Raw genomic sequence first — 23,232 nt, forward strand, 5'->3', positions numbered from 1 at the left:
GTGGCAGCATCATGCTGTGGGATGCTTATCTTCAGATGGGTCAGGAAAGTTGGTCAGAGTTGAGGGAAAACAGAGCAGTCATAAAAGTCATTCAAGAGCCAATTTTGTGCATCTTTTACAGGTGTGTATGCTTCAACGCACCCAAATCATCCCTATTTTTAAAAAAATCCATTCTGTTCAGTCATTTCATTCAAGTGTGGCACCCTTTGTTTATGTCAAAGTATAGTGGTGTATTAGAACGGCCCAGTCAAATTCTAGGGCTAAATCTAATTGAGAATTTGGAACATGAGCTCAAAATGGATGTTCACAGATGCTTTCCATCCAATCTACACAAGCTGAGCAATTTCGCAAAGAAGAATGTGTGAAATTATCAGTTTCTACAAGTGCAAAGTTTCCTGAGATCCCTCTAAGAAACATCATCATTTTGGTGATTTCAGGAACTACTTGTTGCCTGCAAAGCTGCACTATAGTTTGTTGCTCTTTTATCTGAAAACGCCACAACAAGTCCTATTTTGTTCAACACCTTTCCTCCTGCAGGTCTTTCTCTTTTGGGCATATTAGAAAAAGGATGAAACTGCTGCACTTTATCTGCACTGTGCAGTTAGGAAGACTCAGACCCTTTTCAATTGAGCGACATATTGCTCCTTTTGTGAGAAATGATTTGCAGGCACGGGACTTTGTAATTGGCTTTGGGGAAGGTCCGTATTTTTTTCTTTTTTCTTTTCTTGCCTTGTCCCTGTGCATGTCCTACTTCTGCTTCTGATTGTAGAAAAATTAAAATACTCAGTAGCAGAAGATTGCATCTAAGATCAGGGCAACGTTTATTTAAAAAAAATGTCTCTTCTTCTCTCATTTTTGTTTGTTTTTGTCAGTCATACTGAAACGAAGCACAATGTGAGCAGCATTTTAAAACCTTTTAATTCTTCCAATTCAGTATTTAGTCACCTGCAGAAATTAATTCTAGGGATCATTTTTCTATAGACTGAATGGAGATGTGATTGAAGATGTAAAACATTGCATGACTGTAGAACTGAACACAAAGCCTTGAGCTCCTGCACAAACTGCAGCAAAACTAACAAGATCAACATGCACACAGAGTGAGAGTTGTTCGGATCGAAATCAAGCAAAAAAATCAGCAGCCCTCTTCATTTATGCAAATTACAGCCCCTGTTCACTAAAAGCAAACACAAAAACGGTGCATAACAGTGAAGGGAAATTCACCCTCATTTCCCAATAACAAGGGGATCACATAATATTTCTTTCTTAAGGAGTTTTTCTGCCTTTTTAATCAAGAAATATTTTTCTCTTCCAACATGGCTTTTGATTGAGTGTTGCACCAGCACAGCCTGAGGCAGCCTCATCTAAGAACAGCTCCATCTAGAGTTCAGATAACAACATAACTACGATCTGAAGTGCGAGAGAGGAAGAAACACGCTGAGCTCAAAGTTACATCACTTTAACCTTCGTAGGGCTTGATTTAACAGAGCAAGCATAAGGGAACAAGTGCTAAAGGCTTTTAATCCTCCGTAATAACAGGTTGTCATGAGTTATACATGTTGCAGCTTTCAGAACATCAAAAGCAGGAGTACAGAGAAAGCACACCCACTTTATGCAGAAAACTCCATCCTGTGAGTAGGCCGTATACGTGGGGATTTTCTGGCCCCTGAGAGCGGTTCACACAACCTAAAAAACTACCTCTATTTCAAGAGGGCTGTCCTGGAAAAAAAAAAAAGTGTGGCGGCACGAGGTCCTACAGGTCCAGTGGTAATTCCTCAAACTTTAGTTTTTTTTTTCATTCCTCTCTTTGTCTTATATGGGCATTTGTTTATGTAACTGTGCCCACAGCGGCCCACGCCTCCCTTGCAAACGAGCACAGACACAAACGAGCACAGACACAAACGAGCACAGACACAAACTGCGTGGCCTCACAGAGCCCTCGTCCAGATCTGCAACAAATTCGGCCTTGCTCAGATGAACATCAGAGTGTTCATGTATTAATTGCTCCCACATTAGCAAATACAACCTTACCGACCAGTGCCTATGCGGCACAGGTCGGTAAGGTTGTATTTGTGGCTGATTAGCAGTTCTGGGTCAGCAGCTAGAGGTTGAACAAACTTATGTAAGGTCGGTCCAGCAGCAAACAGTAAACAAGCACTTCCTCAGTGTGCTTTGGTGGCTACCCTGCGACTGTGCAGTGTTTTTCCAAAAGGCCTACCACTGTTTGCTCTCTATTACTTTAGGTTAACAGTCCATCATTACAGGTCACTATTCCTCCTGGTTCCTGTGTGGCTACAAAAACCTACTGAAAATTTGGTCATATAGGACAAACATCTCTCCTCGAATCCCCAGATGCTCTTAGAAACCTTTTGATTCTTCTAAAAATATAAAAAAGAGAAACATGCAGCAATTTAAAGGGTTATTTGCAATATTCCTGTACGCTGAGCCAATTAACATTATTTCAGACAGAACATTTTGGACATTTGTATTTAAAGCTGGTGTCAAAAGGCTTTTTCTTGGAATCCGAAACCTACTTCACAATAATTAAACCCTCAAAAATGTAAACTTATTATTTCAGCAAGTTTCCATGACCTTTGAGTGGCTCACAGCATTTTTTTAATCACTCAATATCAATTTATAATGTACAATGTTTATTTGTTATTAAATACTCTATGACATCCTGGAGGTTTTATTTTGAAGAGTACATGTGCTCTTTTTTTGAAAATCTAAATTAATCCCTTGTTGATCACTTTAGTTAGTAATGAAGAAGCTATTTTTGCAATAACTTTTGAAATACTGGGGCAATTTGTTTAGCAACAACTTCCGTTTCAATAATAATAATAATAATAATAATACGTGTAGAGTTTATCAGTGAGCAGAAGTGTGTAGGATCACATGCGTAATATTTATTCTTGGGCCTTATGGGGAGGACATTGTTTCGTGTGGTGACACATTTTCACTTTTGCGCATGTGTGGAAAAATACAAATGCTGTTGTCTTTTACTCATGTATCCAACGTCATAAGCCCCCTTGCTGACTTCAGTCCGAGCGACAAACACATTTTTCTTCTTTTTCATTACTTTCCTGCAGGTTTCTCCCATTACGGTCTGAGAGGTTATTACGTTTAACTCAGCGGAGCTGTTTGTCTTTCCTGGCGATGAAAGAACACAATGTGTGTGCAAAAAGGAAATAACTTTAAGGAAAAGTGACGCAAAATAACTTTTTCTTGTGAAAATGTAAAGATGCGAGGGGAGAACAGGCATTGACACGTGATAAGAAGGTTTAAAACTCTAAAAAAAAAAAACAATGCAAATTTTTAGCGGATGTTAATTATTCAATTTAAATGTTTTAATAATGGCGGCCCAATTTTCTAAATAAGCAGTGGCGCCACCAAGGGGGGAGAACCAAACTCTCTGATTTGTATAACATTGTTAATTTATTGGCATTGAAGGTAGCGGAGTGTGTATTTAGCGCAACAATATTTGGTAATTTAGTCAGATCAGATGTTCAGAACTTATCATGCTGACCTGCGAGTCTAATTGACAAGTTCCCGTATCAAACACAATCCTCTTTGTGCCAAATTGTGGAATAGGAAATTACAAATTCTTATGTGTAGTTTTGTGAAGTTTGTGATCATAGGAGTGACTCCTCTCTCCCACATCGCTTGAGTAAACCGAGAAACAGTGTTGACAAAAGAACAAGGCTGATGATCATTGCTTTATTAACGTCCATGTTCTACACTCCCTGACTCATGCATGCTGCTTGGCTTGGATTGTTATTTTTCATTCTAATTAGATTTTTTTTCTTCTTTTCTTTTTTTTCCACACGTGGATCTTCAGCTAGAGGAATTGAGCCAGCATTACACAAACAGTCAGACACCCACGTCAGGTTATCCCTTTCACACTTCGAGAACTACCCAGATCCGCCCACAAAACCCCGGAGAGGGAGAGAAACCAACCAGAAAGGCATGGAGGGAGGAGCGCCTGTTCCTGTGTGCACAAGCCTCGTTGTGTATGTGAGTGTGGGTTTCAGGGAGAAACAAGTGAGTGAGGGACAGACAGGTTTGCATCATAGCACTCCCTGCAGGGTATCGAGACCCAAAAGTGCCAATATTACAATAAATACTTAATTAATCGTGTGTATATATGTTATAGGTTGAATAAGATATGATTACAGAAATGTGCCTGGAACTTATTAAATACAGAACAAATAATTAAGTTAAATAAATGAATCATTTAAACTTGTATTCACCAAAATATCTAATATTTTTGGTGCTTATTTTTATTTTTTCTGTGCATTTTCAAACAAGTTAAAATGTCATTATAGTTTATCAGATGTAGACTAACTTTTGCATGATTGATCTGCACAGCAGTTTAAGTGCAGACCAATCGTCTTGTCTGTATGACTTTGATTAGGTAAGTTTAACAGATTAAATAAATGTGCAGCATGATATTTTTATACATTTAAATAATTACCATTCTGTATTTATTTAATAATTTCCTATTTTATTTAAATTGTCACATGCATATTTATTGCATATATTCTTATTTAATTATTTTAATATTTTTTTATTTATTATTTCACTGTAAAACTTTTGACTCTCCTCTCTGCATGTTCTGCAGCATCTCTAAAACACGCAATGTAATTTTCTACTCTCTAAAGAGGGAGTCGTACTTTTAACACCCTGGATGGTCGCACACACAAAGTCATAAATGCAATGTTTTTTGGACGCCGGACAAATAAACACATCGCACGTCTCTGTGCAAATGTTTGCGACGACATTCAGAAGTGTCGCATTGCCATTCATCTGAGGAAAACAATTGATTTCTCTTCATTGCGTCTCCCTGCTGCCTGCTGCACACCTATTCCGTTGATCCTCTTTCCGGTACCTTTGGCTGTGCGTTCATATCTGCGTAGTTTGCTCTTCATTATCGTTTGTCTCCCTGCATAGATCCCTCCCCTCCTCGCTCGGTTCTGCTCCCTCCCTCCTCCGTGCGCTGACACACCGCCGCTCTCACACTTCCACGCGCACGCCGGCGCACGCGCTCGCACACACAGCCGCGTCTCCTCCGCACACTCGCCACACACTCTCCTCCCGCCCTCCCTTTCCCTCTCCCGATGATGCTGTCTCATTCACTTCGCTACTCCATCCACGCACTGACTCCCAACTTCAAGCCATGGGAGGGGCGGGGTGGGATATATAGCTCCGAGTGGAGGCCACAAGCTACACTGAGACTGGACCCACTTGCAGTGCAAAGACCACAAGCAAGAAGACTCCGAAGCCGGGAGTAGAAGTACCAACAATTTTTCTTTATTCTGGAGCTTAGAGAGAAACAAAGACAAACGAGAACGGACTTTCTGCTGGAGCTCCGACAACAACCAATTTGTCCCTTCGCTATACGCCGCTTCCTTCTTCTTGGATAGGCTATAGCAGCTAAACGAAGTTGGTAGTAAACTCTTTGGAGTTTGGTTAGAGTCGCATTCAATTTTTCTTTGCTTGTGAGAGTGGACTGCACTGAAACTTGGGATCGATCCCCGCTCTGGGGTTCGAGTGTTTGGACCTGGCGCATCCTTTCGGCGGTCTCCACAGAGCTGCGAAAGTTTTTGGCCAGAAGCGCAGATCTCAAGTCTTTGAGGTCTAGTCTGACTTTTTACTTTTCTTTTTCGAGAGACGAAACTCAGCAGCTGCTACCAGATCCGAACCGACAGACGACTGGACCGGACCGGTTAGAGAGCCGCTGACAAAGACTTCAAAGAAGAATTTTCGAGGTAAGGAGAAAGTGGAAAGTATTTGATGGATCGTCTGAAAGTGTTTTTGTCTTCATGGTGAAGTTCTGAAGTGAGGATGAGTGATGCGAATGCGAATGCTTCCTCTGATTTTAAAAGTTGTTGTGTCGCTGTCCGCGGTGCTGAAACTCTGAAACTTTGAACTGCCTCGCATTGAGATCTGCTCCACTGACTTTGAATGTTTCGGCTCCTGTATGCATCAACCTGACAACGGCTTCTTACTTTAATGCAGTTTTAAATTGTTTTGCACTTGATCTCACACAATGTTATTGTTAAAGTAGTGCTGTGCTTGCTATTGTGTAGACAGATGAGGCAGGAGAAAGTTGTACTGAGGCAACAGGCTGCTTCATTGAACTTTCTGGTTTTTTAATTATTACAAAAAATATTTAAGTGTTGTTGCAGAAGACTGACACTGATTAGCTACAATAGAACAATATTGATGCTATGTCTTTAAGTATAAAGAGGGATCTCTCTCCGTCACATGGATTGGATTTGCATAACTTATTCACTTCATTTCATAGCTATGCAACACATCAGCTTTGATGCAAAAATCTCATTAAACCTACACATTCAGGTATTTTCTGCAGTATGCAACAAATTGTTTTGCCTTTGCTGAAAAATGTTTTGTTTCCTGCAGAGCCTTAGAGTTTACGTTCATGCACATCTGCAGATTTCTTTTGCAACAGCTGCAGCAGCAACAAAAAAAGAAATACGAGCTTTTTCTTCAAAGTAAAAATACATTACTAAGTGCAAAAACAGCTTCTGTTAAATCTTTTTCAAGAGCAACACGAATCCTTGATCCAGACATTCTCAGTCTTTCTCTGCTGCACTGACCTGATATTTTATCAAATGAACAGTCAGTAAAGAAAGCATGACACCTTGTACAACATTCAGGCAGGATTTTACTAACAGAACAACCCATGCTGACTTTGAGGGTGCATTTATAGTACATGGTTTGACTCACAAAACTCAGTCTGTAAGATTTCACCTGTCACTTCAAGTCATGACACATCCAAGCACTTTCTGCATTCTTTTACAACGATTTTCTGTTTTACTTCTTCATTCCTTCATCTGTAGCTTCTAGAAAGTGTGCACTACGTCAGCAAGGACAGAAAGCATGTCACAGATGGCAAATGTGGGGATTTTCACACTATTCTGCAGAAAATAAGCTCTGTCTCCATAACAACAAACTGCCCGCTCTTTAGTCAGCCTGCTATGCACAAAATGTGTCATTGACGACAGCAAATGGACAAGCGAGAGGACGGGGTAGATAGGAGTGGGGAGGGTGAGAGCAGTCGGTTAGGGGAGGGAGAGTTCTCCCGCCACAGCTGGACTTTTCTTTTCAAAGACTTTCTCATCAGATGCCCATTCATGGAGCTTCCGGTTGCCAAGAGGGCTGGGAGGGGGTAGAGGAGAGAAAGACAGCCACTGACACAAAGCAGAGGTCTCTACTGCATTGCTCATAGAAATGAGACGAGCTGAGAGGAGGGGTGGGGCGAGAGCGAGGCAGGGAGGCGGGAGAGATGAGATGGCTGTAATTATGAGTACTTAACTTGAGAAGTGCAGGTGCTTCTCACAGTCGCTCCATATGCATTCGGCGTGCTGCCGCCGCTTTTGTCTTTACGATGAACCCACATTTAAATACAGGTTTCTGCAGCAGACTCTGAAATAGCAATTAATTTGTCTCTAATAATCCATTTCCTGTTTCATAAACTGCATAAACTGCCATAAACTGTGAAGTAAGAGGTATAACAAAGACTAAGATGGAAAACATGATGAAGCAGAAAACTAGCTCTGTCTGAAAGTAAAACTTGTTGCTGAGCAACAGCTTTACTCTCTTCTGAGCGCCAGCGAGCGTCTCCTTTATCCTGCTTTGCTTGAGTAATTCTGGGATTTAGACGGCGACTCTGCAGACCCGTATGTCTAGAAGAAGCACATTTACAAGATAACAAACAAAAAAAAACAAAAAAAACAAAAAAAACGATGAATTACTCATATGCAAAACAACCTTCTGCAGAGTGGTAGAAAATGCATGCATAAAACATATTTTCTTTGAATGCATTCAACATAACGTGCAAAAGTCATAGTAATTAAGATCATTTTGCTTCATTCCCCCCTAAGCAATGCTGGAAATATTCCCCATGCAATTTCTGAAATGCCAGTGCAGGGTATGTAAATACCCCTCACCATGGCTGCAGATGATTTTTTTTATTTCTTTTTTTTCTGCCTGTTTACTGCTTAATAAGAGGAGTGAATTGCACAAATAAGTTGCCAGTGGCGAAGCTTGCATGGACGTCAGACTGACGCACACAGTTAGGTGTGTGGGAGGAAAGAGCAAGAGCTCGGAGATACCACCTCGCTGTGAAGGACTGTAATTGCTCCGCCACAGCAATTATTTTCCAGAGAACCAGGCATTTCAGATCATTCAGCGTAGCCTGAAACACTGTGATACAGATCAGACAACAATCTCTGCTGCATAAATATTAGCTTAACAATGGCTCCAATTAAAATGCATTGTATTCTGCAGTTCATACCAGTAACTGTCAACGTGAAAGCAGTCTAACAGACTTTTTCATGTTTTGTGTTTTTTTTTCCAACAGATCCCTCTCTGAGATAACAAATAGTCTGATGCATTAAAGCAAAGCTAATCTTCAGAAGGGTTTGCGAAGATAATCAAGAGATCTGAATCAAGTGCAGTAACTTGCAACAAAGAAATCAAAGAAACAACAAAGTCAAACCCAGATTTCACCCAACACCAAACCAAAGCTGACCCAATGGCGTGGTCAGCTCTCACCGGCCCTTGCGTGGCCCTAATCGTGCTCTTTTTCGGTTTGACCTCCTGCACTCCCTCTGGACCGGCCTCTGCAACCTGCGCCACCTTGGAGCAGAGTCGCTTCTTTGGCGTGTTCTCCTCTACGACCACTCTGCCTTCCGCTCCTTGCTCCTGGACCCTGCAGAACCCCGATCCACGCCGCTACAACGTCTACATGAAAATCACCAAGCCCACCGACTCCTGCGTGCCCCGCCAGATCAAGACCTTCCAGTTCGACTCCTTCATCGAGACTTCTCGCACCTACCTGGGTATGGAGAGCTTTGACGAGGTTGTCAGGCTTTGCGACGCTTCCACTGCCGTCACCTACCTGGAGTCAAGCAAGCAATTCCTGCAGATCCGCAAGGTGGCCCCAAGGAACGCGCTGGAGGTTGTTGGGCAAGAGCAAGGTGTCAGCGAGTTCAAGGCCGAGTTTCTGGTTGTGGGGAAGAGGAACCCAAGCATGCCCGCCTGCCAGATGCTGTGCCAGTGGTTGGAGAAGTGCCTGAACAGCAGCACCCATGATTATCCCTGTGGCATCATGAACACCCCCTGCCAGTGCTGGGAGGCCCCAAAGAGGAAGCCAGGAAGCTGCTACCGGGGCGGCGTCTACGTGGAAAAATGCACTCCTGTTCCCAAAGACAATGGACGTGATGCTGAGATTATCAGTAAGCATGGTTCGGGTTATAAACTTTGAAATGTGCAAAAGAAAAACACAGAAAACACAAGTCTCATGATCAAAACAGTTAAATTAGCTTAGTAAAGGAGTCAAGTTCTCCAAAACTAAGCAGCTCTGCAGGTTGCAATCTCCCACTGCTTCGGCGGTGTGTCTAAACAGCTCCTGAGAGCAATCATCCATGCCTGCAGAGCCAGAGTTCTTGCTCTACAGCCCCACAAAATAATGAGAAGTAAATCAAGGCTGTTAGGGATATTTGATGTTCCATCTTTAGAGCTAAGTAGCATCACCTGCTGCACCTCACACATTGCTCAGCTTTGCACCAAGACATGCACAGAGAGACTGTTTGTGTGTCAGGCTGTAAAGGAACACAAAGACCTCACAGTCGGCTGCCAGCAGAAATCGAAGAACTGCACTAGCTGTATCCATAGCAACAGGCACTCACTCTCTCACACACACACACCGTTCTGACAGAGTTTTGCACCAAGTGGATAAAAGCAAACATTTTCAAATAAGACGTCTATCCACTAGATAGTACCATTCTGCTCACAAAGAAACGTCCTTGCTCATTTTCTACACATAAAGAAAATATTACTCACTTCCTGTTCTTAAACCCAAAGTTAGAAAACTGAATCATGCTTTACACAAAGGGAGTAATAATGTTTCCAAGTGCTGTAATTTTTTCTCAGCTCTGGTAGTTTCCAACTCTTCTCAACAAGTATCCTCTCGTTTTTTGTTCTTTTTTTATGTCTTCCTGCAGAGAGCTGGGCAGGCTGGGCCCGCTGGTCCGTATGCAGCCAGGAGTGTGGCGGCGGAGTCCAGGTGCGCAGCCGAACCTGCCAGCCCGAGGATGGAGTGTGTGAGGGAACAGTGGAGGAAGGCCGTGCCTGCAACCCTCAGCCCTGCATTGGTAAGCTATAATTTTGTCATTAAGTCAAAAAACACTGCTGCAGGTGGCTGGGCTTTCAATCCATAATTATGCAATTCATTTAACTCTCGCAGGCAAAGAGAGGAACAGAAGCCAAGGTCTGCGTGCCATCATTGGTCTGAAAAGAGACAGCGCTGATGACTCCAACCCAGGAGCTGTAGCAACTCAAACAGGTGAGATAACAACAAGGTCCTGCAACAAACTGATGACTAAAGTGAAGCAATGAAGTCCCCTAACCTTTAGAGTGTTTAATGTTCTCATAACAGATGCAAAGACAGATGAGTGGGCCTCTTGGAGCCCATGTTCAGTCACCTGTGGGGAAGGCTGGCAGAGCCGTTCCCGCCTCTGTGCCACTTCTTCCTTCACCACCCAGTGCACCGGACCCCTGCGCGAGAACCGACAATGCAACAACTCAGTTGTCTGCCCTGGTGAGTCTTTGAGTCTTATATGAGCACGGCAGAGACGCTGAATGATGTCAGCAGAAGTCTGAGACTTTTCAAGTTTTCAAAGATGAAATAAATCATAAATTAAGTATATTTATCACATGTTTGCAGTGGATGGTGCTTGGGATGAGTGGACCCCCTGGAGCCTGTGTTCCTCCACATGCGGCCGCGGATACCGTGACCGTACCCGCACCTGCAAGCAGCCCCAGAATGGAGGACAGCCTTGCCGCGGACCCACAAGACAAACCAAGTTCTGCAACATCGCTGTCTGCCCAGGTGAGCTGCATATCTGGCTGTATTACTTTTTTAAAAAAAATCTAAATATTCTCTCCAGAGCCTGGATTGTTCTGTTAAAAGTTCTCAATAACAAGCTCAGGATGTGATGCTTAACCCTTCATCTGAGTGATTCATTTATGAGAGCCTAATTAAGTCACCTAATTGTGTCTGCATCATCGCAACGGCAAAGGCAGGTTGCAATTTCATCTGACTCACCAGAATAAAAGCATCAGTGGATGTTAGTCAGTGGCCTCCTCACAGCTGCCTGTGACTCACTCTGTGCTCATTCATGGTCACTTGACCAAGTTTAAGTCGCTCTCCTATTGAGCCACCTACTCATGTGCAGAAAAGTTTTACCTCTAAAGTTACTGCAGCGCCGAGTTGATTTTTTTCCCCGCGTCTAATTGTCGTCATTTACACACGTGGTTTTTATGTAGGTGTGTCTTTTTAAAATGGGTATGGATTTGTTGCAGTTGCACCTCTTCACCACCAGGTGTCTCTGTTTAACACAATAAAAAAGAAACCTGCAAAAGGGGGGGAAGTCATTACTTCAAGATGATTGTGTATTTTAGTTGAAACTCAAAGGAAATTAAGTTTGTGATTACCAGCAGATTGGGCTGTAATAGAAACGTTATGTCAATATCCACTTTGGCTTAGTAATAAATGCAATTCAGTTGTTTTTACATGTATTTTAATATGTCCTGAGCTTCTAGCAAGGTTCAAATATAAATGACCAATTTATTTATCATTAAATGAATATTATTATTTTCTTATTAATCTGTCACTCAGTTTAACTAAAAACTCAAAACTGTAATTGCATCCATAAATTGTCTGAAATGATGATCCAGTTTAAACTTCCAAATTGCTAATTAGAGTTTGAACTTGATAGTTGAAGGGCGCATAACAGAGATCCATCCAACTTTCTGTTCTGCTTCAGCTCAGCTTAACTGGGTCATGATGAGAGATGTTAATAGCATCAGTGAGTTTGTCAAGATGTCTGGTGTGGCCCGTGGGTCTGTTTTGTCCTTGCCATCCTCATAACTCTTCTTTATGCACGCTCCTCTGCTTCCCTCTAGTGGACGGATCCTGGAATGAGTGGTCCGCCTGGAGTTCCTGCTCTGCCTCTTGCTCCAACGGCACCATGCAGAGAACCAGGGAGTGCAACGGGCCATCTTATGGCGGCTCAGAGTGCCACGGAGGCTGGAAAGAGACAGCAAACTGCTTCCTGAAGGATTGCCCCGGTGAGTTATAAAGTACATATCCCAGATCCAAGGTTTGCTTTTCATTTAACAGGGTCAGAATTAATGGTGTTTTTGTCTATAGTTAATGGAACCTGGCATCCATGGAGCTCATGGGGAAGCTGCAGCAAGACCTGTGGTGGAGGCATCCAGCAGAGACAGAGAGTCTGTGAGGGGCCTTTCTTTGGAGGAGAGCCTTGCCCCGGTGACACCAGAGAGCAGAAGCGCTGCAATGAGAAGAGATGCCCTGGTTAGTGTCTGCAGCACAACAGATTCATGCCATCTTTTCACAAATCCAAAAGCAAACAGGAAACTCATCATGCAACAACTGGTTGTGATTTTTTTTAGAGCCCCATGAGATCTGTCCTGAGCACAACACCGGAGACATTGTTTGGAAGAAAACCCCCGCTGGAGATGTCACTGCTGTTTCCTGCCCTGCTGATGCTTCAGGTACTTTGACAGCCTGGAAGCTATCTTTACACTTTAGAGTTTCAAATATCTGTTTAAAACTAAACTAAGAGTTCTCCATCTCATCAACAGGTCTTATTCTGCGTCGCTGCACCCTTGATGAAAGAGGTTTTGCTTCTTGGGAGAACCCCATTTACACCCAGTGTGTTTCTAAGAACTACGAGAACATTCAGATGCTGGTATGCCCCCCTAAAATCATCAATAAAGTGCTGCTAATTGGATTTAATGTGAAGTAAAACATTAGAAATAACCTTTTAATTCTGTCTCTGTAGTCAAGGGACTACACCTCCAAAGCGCAGATCGGGCAAAGCGTTGATGGAGTTGCCGAGGTGATTTCCCGCGTGAGATTTTCCTCTGATGAGAAAGCCAAGTACAGCGGTGACCTTTTGGCCATAATGGAGATCCTGAAGAACACCACAGAGTTGTACAAGGCAACCAGGCTGAGGCTGAGCAACGCCGATGTTGAGGTAAGCTCCAACTGACATCCATAAATTTTGGAGTTCAACATTTTTAAGGAACAAATTGCATCTAAACAAGATGGGCTCAGTGTCTTCTCACACCTCTACCTTTGTATTTGATGATCTGCAGAACTACGTCCAGACCATCAGCAACCTACTGAAGGAGGAACATCATGACAAATGGGAAGAGGCACAACTGGTATGTGATAACAAGGTGTGACTGTCAGAGTGCACAAAGGGAATAAGTCTATTATATTGAAGTTTTCTAAATAGGATGAGCAGAGTGGAGAGTAAATCTCAGAAAATACTTACAAGTGATTGTACAAGTACCAACAAAATCAGGACATAGACTACACGTGCAGTGGAAATATTTATTCATCCAAACCTTTTAATTTAAGCAGAAGTTTCAAAGCAAAAGTGTTAGATGAGATGTGCAGACATTTACTCATCCAGTTTGCTAAACTCAGATTAGCCCGAGCAGAACTTTGTCACGTTTGGCCAACTGTCGACAAACCACCTCCGCGCTCCAGTGACGCTTGTAATGTTCCTGCAAGTTTCCCAAGAAAGACCAGCCTCCGAAAAAAAAAAAGTTGTAATAAACACACACTGTCATGCACAAACTGATCTGAGAGCAGGAGGGCGAGTTACCGAGGCCACCGCCTCTCTGAATCAGGGAAAATCACTACTCCCACTCTGTAATCTGTGCGTCTCCGTGCCATCCCACATACTGACGGCTACTTCTGTATAGAAACACAGACAGAACATCACATGCAGAAGCACACGGCTCGCGCCCACATCGCTACTTCTCTGCGTCAGAGACACGCAAGTCAGGTGGCCCTCCCTTTTCACTGAGAGAAAAAGAGAAAGGACCAAAAAAATAGAGTATGAATCAACAGCCTGGCCTTTTATGGCCGTACGGAAGTTCTGGGGTTGCATAGCAGCAAGAGTTGTGCGTTTTCCCTGCTTTTTTCTGTCAGCCTCTGTGCGCTCTGAAATAATAAGTGCTGGCTGGAACCTGTGAATCCATAAATAATCGTTAAACTGGCTGTCCTTGACTGCGCAAATAAACCAGATTTATACGCTGCCATATTTTAATGTTCTTCTTTTTGTCTCCATCTTCTCTCACTTTAGATGGGTGCCAATATCAAGGGGTTCCTCCGCCTTGTCGAGGAGTTTGTGAACATGATCGGAGTGCAAATGAGCGGCTTTCAGGACATTTACGAAGTCACTGAGAATCTAGGTGAGCCCAGTTAATTTGTCTTCTGTTTGTTGTTCAATCAACGCCCAAATGCATTAGTTATTCAAGTCCATCAGCTGCTAGAACCTACAAGTGCGTTCTGCTAACAAAGTCCCCTTTGTATATTGTCATTTGTGCCTTTCAGTGCTGAGCATCCACAAGCGCCCAACGACCACCAGCTCCAACTTCACCTTCCCTGTGAAGGGCTGGAGAGGAAGGCCGGACTGGGTCAGTACCTCAGAGGAGAAGATCTCAGTTTCCCGCGACGCTCTGTCCCTCAGATCCGCCGGTAAGATCATACAAATGTAACATTTTGTCAAACAACAAACCGGCGGTGGGTTTAACTTGAAGACTGAGCGAGACTGTTTTCATTTTTTTTTCCAGATGCCAATGATGCTTTTGTGACCGGCATTGTCTTGTACAGAAACCTTTCTTCAATTATGCCCTTCCAGAGGTAACATTGCTCTGTTTAATCATTACCACTCCGTCTTCCTGCAGTCTGATTCACAGTCTGACACGTCTAAGATCAAGCTTTGACAGTGAAGTGTGCTCTTCCTCCACAGTAACACCACCCTGTTCAACTCCAAGGTGGTGACCGTGATTGTCAGCCCCACCCCGACTCTCCTGTCGACCCCCGTCGAGGTTGAGTTCCCCCACCTGCGCAACGTGAGTCCCTAATGATCAACCTAATGGAAAAATATCCGCCTCCCCGTGGGTGTTTGTGCAGCACAATGCGGAGAGACTGACATTTCCCTGACATTTGCTGCGACACTTTGACTTTTGCGTCGGCTTGCGGCCGCTGAAGCCCAGAGAAAATCTCATAAGCGACCAAACGGCCCCTCGACGATGAGAAATCATGCGCGATAATTAGAGTCTGCAGCTGATAAGTGGCTGCTTTTGGTTTCATTAATGCATCACCAAGCAAGGGGGTGAAAAAATGTGGGCATGTGGCTACCAGCAAGCTGTTGCATCTCACACGTTTTGTAGTAAGGTGTCCCAGCCTACATGCTTTCCTTTTCTACAGAGAGATTCCTCACACTAACCATCTCCATCTGCCTCTTCTTTGCAGGACACCATCAATGAAACATGCCTCTCATGGGACGAGAGTGAAACGTAAGTGTTAACTGTTTTTCCTTTAATGTGCATCTGACCACCACATTTATCTATTTTTTTTCTTGTGAGAGCGATGGTTAAAATGGTGCTGCCTGCCTGGTTCACATCTGTCACCATTTACACAAACTTGTAAGAGGAAAGGCAGTGGTCATTCCATCGTTTTCATGTCAGTCCTTTTTGACAAGGCAGACAAAGAAAAACCAGTACACGTGCAAGCTGACCCTTCAGTCTCAGACTTAATCACCTGTCTGACACAAATTACAGACAGCCAGACAGAGTCAAGAAATCAAAGCCCCAGTCACCCACAGAGGGCGGCTTCAAACTCATTTCAGTGTTCACAGTTTCCGACACTTTAAATCATCCAATTTCAAACTATTTACAGGGGTAGACTTCTTGAGCTTTGAAAGATATATGCAAGAACAATGAGAGATAATAAAAAAAGCACAACAACCAGCCCCTGTCACACAGCAGCAAGAGCTGAGGTAAGCAAGATTAGGGAAGAAAATGTAATTACCTCGTAAACTTTCAGAGGGGGGCCCATACGCCTTCAGTCAAATTAGATTCAGTTTAAACAGCAAATGTGATTAATGCACCAATAGAGACAGGATGAAGCACTGGCTAACAGCAGAGTTTGGGGGAGGGGGGGACTCTTCATCTGAAGAGCTCCATTCCCAGAACCACTGAACTGCATCCTACTAATATATGCAAAACTCTGCAACTTTCCATGGGAATTATACAGATATGCACTATGCAGCTTTACTCAGATGCAGCTCTAGGATAACAGCCTGAACCTGCTGGCTGTATGATGCCAATCAGATAGAGGATGCACCAAAACAAATGCATGTGTTGCATATTATGAGCTCTCAGATGAGGGGGAAAAAGTCCATAATTTATAATCCACGCTCTCCTTGAGGGGACACCTTGTTCCTTGCTTACCATGAGCCTGATTTAAATGTAATGAGGAAAGAGAGTGATAAGGATTATGCTAATTGTGGCATTTGTTAAGATCCGTCACTATTAAAATTCCAGTTAATCACATGCACATGGATCTTTAGATGCACTTTTGCATCCCAAGCTGATTAAAAATTATTTTTAGCTTCGAAATTAATCTTTAGTATCCGTTTTATGTTAATGGATTACAAAATAAAAAAAATCTAATTAATTTCTTCTTATCATTTCTTTTTGTAGATTCACCCCCATTTTATCATCACGTATGTTTGTTTTAAAAAAGCCATGAGGAAAACGCTCAGATCAGAGATTCGTCAGATCTCTCCTCTCTCCTAACTCCCCCTCTCCTCTCTCCTGTGCAGCTCCTCTCTTCTTGGCTCTTGGTCTGCTCGGAGCTGCAGAGCGGTGCCCGTTCATTCACACAGAACCAAATGCGTGTGTGACAGCCTCTCCACCTTCGCCATTTTAGCGCGCGTCAACTCCGACTCGGTAAGTCTCCTGTCTGTTCCCTGTAAGAGCTTTTTTTCTTCTTCTTCTTCTTTTTTTTTTTCTTTGCCTTGACACGATGTGCATGCTAAATGTCTTCTGCGGTGTGAATGCGGAGCAGCGGGTGAGCTGGTAGGGACTTGTTGTTTTCCAGTGAGGGGCTTTGCAGCAGCGCTCCTTTGTCTCCGCGCAGGTGCCGCGGATCGGAGAACCTGCTTGTGTTTTAACTACTGAAAAGAAAAAGAAAAAAAACACACAATCGAGCAGCATGTTGCCGTTATATTTTCTACGAAAAAGGTTCATGTTTGCAGAAGAATGATAACGTTATGCGTACAGTAACAAGACACGCAGAAGCGAGAAGTCACTTTAATCTTGCCAAAAGAAAAAGAAAACGGGCAGTTGCTAATAATTGCTGTAATTTTGGCCATATTGCATGACTGCATGCCTTGCGCAAAAACGATATAGACTGTGCAGCCTCTACCCGCTGTCATCTTGAGACATGAAAACCGCCGAGCAGAGGAAAAATACTCAGCTGAAATCTTCTCAACAAGTATCGTTACCTTGATTTCCTCATTAATTTGCAGCTCAACACATAACATTGCACCGCAGTCTTTTAACTCCTAAAGCCTTCGTGTTTTTTTTTATGCTCCAACTTGCGTGCATCCCAGATTTGACTTGACTTGCTGTTGTCAATCTGAACACCTCCCTCTCATCACAGTAGAAAAGAAAAAGAAAAAAAGGCAGCTGAGGCAATCATTCCCTCTGCCAATATCTCTGAATTCTCAATTACATGCACCCCACCCTCCTCCTTCTCCTGCTTCGACTTCTCCTTCTTCTTCTTTGGACGCAGCAGCCAAGATTTAAAATGCCAGAGAGGCAGACCAATGAGAAACAGACGTCTGGTCATGCACTGATGGCAATGCACTCCTTTCTTTTTCTTCTTCTTCTTATCCCCCCCTACCCCCCACCATTGCCTGCCTCTTCTTCATCTATCCTTTGATGTGCACTGTGGACATTTTCAATAACAGTGTCTTCCATGAAGAACACCAGTGAGATTTGAGTGGCAGAAACAGGAAAGAGGGGAGGGGGTGGGGGGGGAAACAACCAGATGTTGCAGAGTGTTAGTTAGCTCTCATTTGATGTACCTGAAACATAATGGTCCCAGAGAAGCATCCCAATATTCTTATAAGAGCAGGTACCCGTGACTGCTCCTGATATATAATTTTAAAGCATGAGGGAGGTTGGGGGGAGGGGGAGGGGGGCGCTCACTTAACACACTATTCAAAATGGGAGCACACGATCCGGTCAAGGACGTGCTTCATATCTAGGTCCAACTAGCTGTCTGGAGCTCACTTAGCCAAGGGAGCAAGATTCGACCCAGATACATAAAGAAAGGAAACAGTATCAACTGTATTACACCCCAGATTCCCTGCAAACCCAGGCGGTGCGACAACTTGCCCCTCTGCTAACTGCCATCTGGTTGGGGATGCTGCTCATGTAGAGTTTGAAACAAATTTACCACACTAAATTAAGTCTCATTCTGCCACAGGCAAAATTCCCCATCTGCGCTTTGATATTCGGGAAGCATCTTCACATCGTGCTCATGAGCCCAGATGCTCCAACCAGACTTTTTGTGGCCAGTATTTGTGTTTTTTTTTCTTGAAGGTTTAACTTGCCAGTTATGATTTTCTTCCTAAGGACCATAACACAAAAAATAGAAACAAATTTTTGTTGCGTTTCCAACGATAGAATCGAAGTTTTCAGCAAAAAAAGGAAAAAAGTAGATTATCGCTGTTTTTGTTATGATGGATAAACAACCATAAATGGTTCTTAGATTTGATGCATTTAATAGATATGAAAAATTTTGACTCCAGAACCAATGAAAAAGAATAAATTATTCAATTCTGGTCTTTTGCCAACTGACTGCTGCATTTTAAACAAGCTAAAAAAAAAACCCTGCTAGTTTATTCCCTATCTTCTCTTTTCTAGTATATTTCATTATTCTCTTTTTAAGGACACATCACCGGTTTTCCATCTTTTCGCCCTGTTATAGTGCTATAATTACACCAAGGATGGAGTCTGAATATTTCTCATCCTGCTCACACGTTGAGGTGATGACAACTGTATCAGAGGTGTGAGAGTAGCTCAAAGCCTCATTAAAAGCCCGGAGAGTAAGTGCGAGCCGCACGAGCACGGGTAACCAGCAATTAGTCGCCGAGAGGGCTTTGTGGAGCTGAGATTTGTGCGTCCAGGAGTGACCCGCTGGCACGCGCAGCGATGCAGTAAAACAACCCCTGCCTCTGTCTAATCCAAACTAAGCTCGGCGCCAGGAGCCATGTCGAAGCACAGAGCGGTCAGCGCCGCTGGCAGCAGGAGCGGGCGCTAAGTTGCTGTCAGAGATCACAGGGGGAGGGGGGGAGTGCTGGTGGCGGATTAATGCACAGGTGATAATGGTCCACCTGTTCCCCAGCAGCCCCCCCACACTCCCTGAGGGCTAGAAGAGAAGCAGGTTGACATCAAAATATGTCCATTGAGGACATGCCAAACAGCATCTTCTCACGCCCTCCAAAGCCGACCGTTTGTTAGTTCGGCCTTCCATCTTTCTGACACGTTCACCTTGGGGTCACCTTGCCTGAGCCGTGGCCTGATTGTGCCATTCAGCTGTTTGCCTTCAGGGAGCTGTCTGCTCTTCTAGATAGCGCTCTTCCAGAGGCTTCCTATTCACTCCAGTGTTTGTGTGTGTGAGTGTAGTTGGTGTGCCTGGTGCATGACTGCCTATGCGGGTTTGTAATCATCGCTAAGAGGCTTTTTTTTTTTTTCCTGTTCTTCTTCCCTCTACAGAACATGGACAGAGCAAACCTCCCGTCCGTTACCCTCATCGTCGGCTGTGGGGTCTCTTCCCTCACCTTGCTGCTCCTCATCATCATCTACGTCTCGGTTTGGAAGTAAGCACGCCTTCGAGCATATCGACCTCTGATGTTACATGATACGCAGTGATTTATCATCCAACCCCTAAACCATTTTCATATATATATATTTTTTTTTTTCATTTGCAGGTACATTCGCTCAGAGCGCTCTGTTATCCTCATCAACTTCTGCCTCTCCATTATCTGCTCCAACGCCCTCATTCTCGTCGGACAAACACAGGCTCGCAACAAGGTAAGCCGCAATCCAAATCTAAGCCACAGAATCTAGATTATCTCTTGGAAACAGGTTTCTAACGTTACTTCTCTCTCTCTCTCTGCTTCATCCCGGTCCCCTGCAGGTGATGTGCACTCTTGTTGCTGCCCTGCTCCACTTCTTTTTCCTCTCCTCCTTCTGCTGGGTCCTGACAGAAGCTTGGCAGTCCTACATGGCTGTCACTGGTCGTCTGCGCAACCGCATCATCCGCAAGCGCTTCCTGTGCTTAGGCTGGGGTATGAGGACAAGTCTCTTATTGCGTCTCATTTCTCATCACCTTTGCGTAACTTTTTCTGTTACAGCCTTCATCCTAATGGCAGTAATTGTAATGCCTTTTCTTGTTTGGCATTGCAGGACTTCCTGCTCTGGTAGTTGCCGTGTCCGTGGGTTTCACTAAAGCTAAGGGATATGGCACCGTCAGCTAGTAAGTTCCTATTCTCGCTTCGTAGTTTTCTTCTTCTGTTCATCATTTGATTAAACAATAATTAACATCATCAATCCTTCTCTCTCATAGCTGCTGGTTGTCTCTTGAGGGTGGACTTCTCTACTCTTTTGTTGGTCCCGCCGCTGCTGTTGTTTTGGTTCGTGTCAAAGACTTCAATTTCCAAGTTTTAATGTGTTTTCTATCGTTGAACAGTTTCATTAACACATTTTGCTTTTTATTTTATTCAAACAGGTGAATATGGTCATTGGTATTCTGGTCTTTAACAAGCTCGTTTCCAAGGACGGCATCACCGACGTGAAACTGAAGGAGAGAGCTGGGTAGGTCTTTTCGGTCTTCACCATTCGTGCCGTTTCTACACTCAGCAGTCTGGGAATGAGACTCAACAACTAATCTGATGGGTTGTTTTTGTCTTTTTCTTCATCCTCCAGGGCCTCACTGTGGAGCTCTTGCGTGGTTCTCCCCCTCCTCGCCCTCACCTGGATGTCTGCCGTCCTGGCCATCACCGACCGTCGCTCCGCCCTTTTCCAGATCCTCTTTGCCGTTTTCGACTCTTTGGAGGGTTTCATCATCGTCATGGTCCACTGCATCCTGCGTAGAGAGGTAAGAAGGCAATAAAACCAAATGAATTGAAGGGAATAAAGATAAAAATGAAAGTTAATTTTATTGTTTTTTTTTATCATGTTAAATGAGCTGGAATATTGTTAACAATTGTCTGTGTTTCCATTAGGTTCAGGAGGCTGTGAAGTGCAGAGTAGTTGACCGCAAAGACGATGGGAATGGAGACTCTGGCAGTTCTCATCACAACGGCCATCCTCAGCACATGGTGAATATCTTGGCCGATTGCCTTTTTAATGTCTTGAGTGCTTTTTGAATTTATTCCTAAATGAAAATATGCATGCATTAAGCACTAATAGGATTTTTGTTCTTTTACCAGCAGTCTGATAACGAAAAGGATGGGGACTCAAACAGACAAGGTAAGCCCAGCGCCCAAAACGTCTCGGCTTGAAACGTATCGGTTCAAGGAATTTTTCAAGGTTTTTTTTAACTCTTATTGTTTTTCCTTAAAGGAATGAAGAGCTCTTCTGAAGAAAAGATGCCTCCCCCTCAGATGCCACTTCCCATGGGCTCCAACTTCCACACCCTGCCGTCCAAGGGCAGCCACATGCAGGCTGTTCCCGAGTACTCCAGCCACACGCTCACCCTGAAGAGAGAGAAAAGCCGCTTGGCTGGTGGAGTCGACCCATCCTGCGGGAACCCCGTCTACGTCTGTGAGGGGGAGCTCTTCAAGCAGCTGGACGCGGACCTTGCTCTGGCTCAGGCTGAGGGCAGCATGTCCGACGGCAGCGGCTACGTCCTAATGCCCAACACTACATCCACCTTGAGGTCCAAGCCCAAAGACGACGCCACAAAGTACAACATCAGCGTGGACCAGCTGCCACAGGCCAGGCTCATGCACCTCGGCGGACCCTTCGCCGAGCCCCAGGCCGCCTTCGGGATGAGCTCGATCCCGCCCGACCAGGTCAGCGTGTCCTACTCGGAGAGGGACTCGCCCATCCAGAACATCCACAACATGTCCAGCGAGTCGCACATCACCCACAGCAGCCTGGAGAACACCTTCGAGTCCATGAACTCGATGATGTCGAAGAGCGAGACCATTTCCACTCTGTCCATGAGCTCCCTGGAGGTAGGAAGAGGAAAAACCTGCTGCATTTATGCATTTTCTAAAACATTACCAACGTGTTTCAAAGTCTAAACTCCATTTTTTTCTCTCTCTCTCCGTTATTGATCTATAGCGACAGAAATCCCGTTATGCTGAGCTGGACTTTGAGGTAAATATACCTTTTATTGTTATTATTGTAGTAGAACTTGCTAATTAATAATTTCCTCCTCAGAATTCACACAACTCACATTTCTGGAGGTGCTAATGTTTTGCATATTGCTCTCTGTCTTCTCTAGAAAATCATGCACACCAAGAAGCGCCACCAGAACATGTTCCAGGACCTGAACAGGAAGCTGCATCACACCGAGAAAGACAGAGAGTCTCCTCCGTCTGACAGCAAGGTGAGACCTCATCAGAATACTGTCTCCATCTGCTTCCACTGTCATTTGCAGGAAATAATGAACAAATACTGAACAAAAGAGGCAATAATCCCAGAAAAAAAAGAAGATATTAAGAAAAAAATGACCTGATGAATAAAGAGCAACATAGTGCATTGAACTAATGTTGTTGGTACCGAGAGGTCATTTGAATAAGGATGTATTTTCTTCCTTCTTTCAGTCTGTGAGATGGAGTGTGTCTTCTGGAGGAAGTGACAAAACAAACCACAGCGTGAGTGTTTATATACAACCTCACATTCCCTAAATGTCTTCCCCGTAGATGAGACACACCTTCAGATAGTTCAATGCCTCAAAGCGGGAGTTATTTCTCCGATCCCCATCATCAGAAGCTCATTTCACTTTTTTTAAAGTAACATAACGGATTTGCTCCAGCTTGACGAAGCGACACCAGTCCTAAACGTTCCTCTCTTTCTGCTCCGACAGGACAAACAGCAGGCTCCCATGGAGAGGTCGTGGGAAGGAGTCCGGGGAATTCCTCAGTCGCCCCCCGCGTGGGTACGCAAAGACATGGAGCCTCTCGCCGCCTCGCCTCTGGAGCTTCACTCTGTGGAGTGGGAGAAGACGAGCACCACCATCCCACTGGTGGGGCAGGACATTATTGACCTGCAAACAGAGGTCTGAGGGGG

At 44.0% G+C, this 23,232-nt stretch overlaps 1 protein-coding gene across 3 annotated transcripts; it reads left to right on the top strand.

Annotated features, from left to right (window-relative positions):
• The first annotated feature begins 5,212 nt into the window (after nucleotides 1-5,212).
• Nucleotides 5,213-23,227, top strand: LOC103144454 (brain-specific angiogenesis inhibitor 1-like). Of its 3 annotated transcripts, none has more exons than XM_007561456.2 (32): nucleotides 5,213-5,765; nucleotides 8,384-9,260; nucleotides 10,029-10,178; nucleotides 10,271-10,369; nucleotides 10,463-10,624; nucleotides 10,751-10,915; nucleotides 11,992-12,156; nucleotides 12,239-12,403; nucleotides 12,502-12,603; nucleotides 12,694-12,800; nucleotides 12,894-13,088; nucleotides 13,210-13,278; nucleotides 14,211-14,319; nucleotides 14,462-14,605; nucleotides 14,701-14,770; nucleotides 14,880-14,982; nucleotides 15,386-15,429; nucleotides 16,740-16,866; nucleotides 19,705-19,808; nucleotides 19,920-20,022; nucleotides 20,129-20,279; nucleotides 20,398-20,467; nucleotides 20,558-20,624; nucleotides 20,720-20,805; nucleotides 20,917-21,088; nucleotides 21,216-21,311; nucleotides 21,423-21,462; nucleotides 21,556-22,172; nucleotides 22,282-22,317; nucleotides 22,445-22,549; nucleotides 22,767-22,817; nucleotides 23,030-23,227. In XM_007561456.2, exons 2-32 carry the CDS (start codon nucleotides 8,558-8,560, stop codon nucleotides 23,225-23,227), a joined length of 4,575 nt encoding a protein of 1,524 aa, XP_007561518.1. In that variant the 5' UTR covers nucleotides 5,213-5,765; nucleotides 8,384-8,557. The 3 variants fall into 3 exon arrangements, with proteins under 3 accessions (XP_007561518.1, XP_016531594.1, XP_016531595.1); XM_016676108.1 differs by having other exon boundaries at nucleotides 21,426-21,462; XM_016676109.1 differs by lacking the exons at nucleotides 5,213-5,765; nucleotides 22,767-22,817 and having other exon boundaries at nucleotides 8,558-9,260.
• The last annotated feature ends 5 nt before the right edge of the window (nucleotides 23,228-23,232 follow it).

This window comes from Poecilia formosa, unplaced genomic scaffold (assembly GCF_000485575.1).
Source record: "Poecilia formosa unplaced genomic scaffold, Poecilia_formosa-5.1.2 Scaffold127, whole genome shotgun sequence".
Lineage (NCBI taxonomy): Eukaryota > Metazoa > Chordata > Actinopteri > Cyprinodontiformes > Poeciliidae > Poecilia > Poecilia formosa.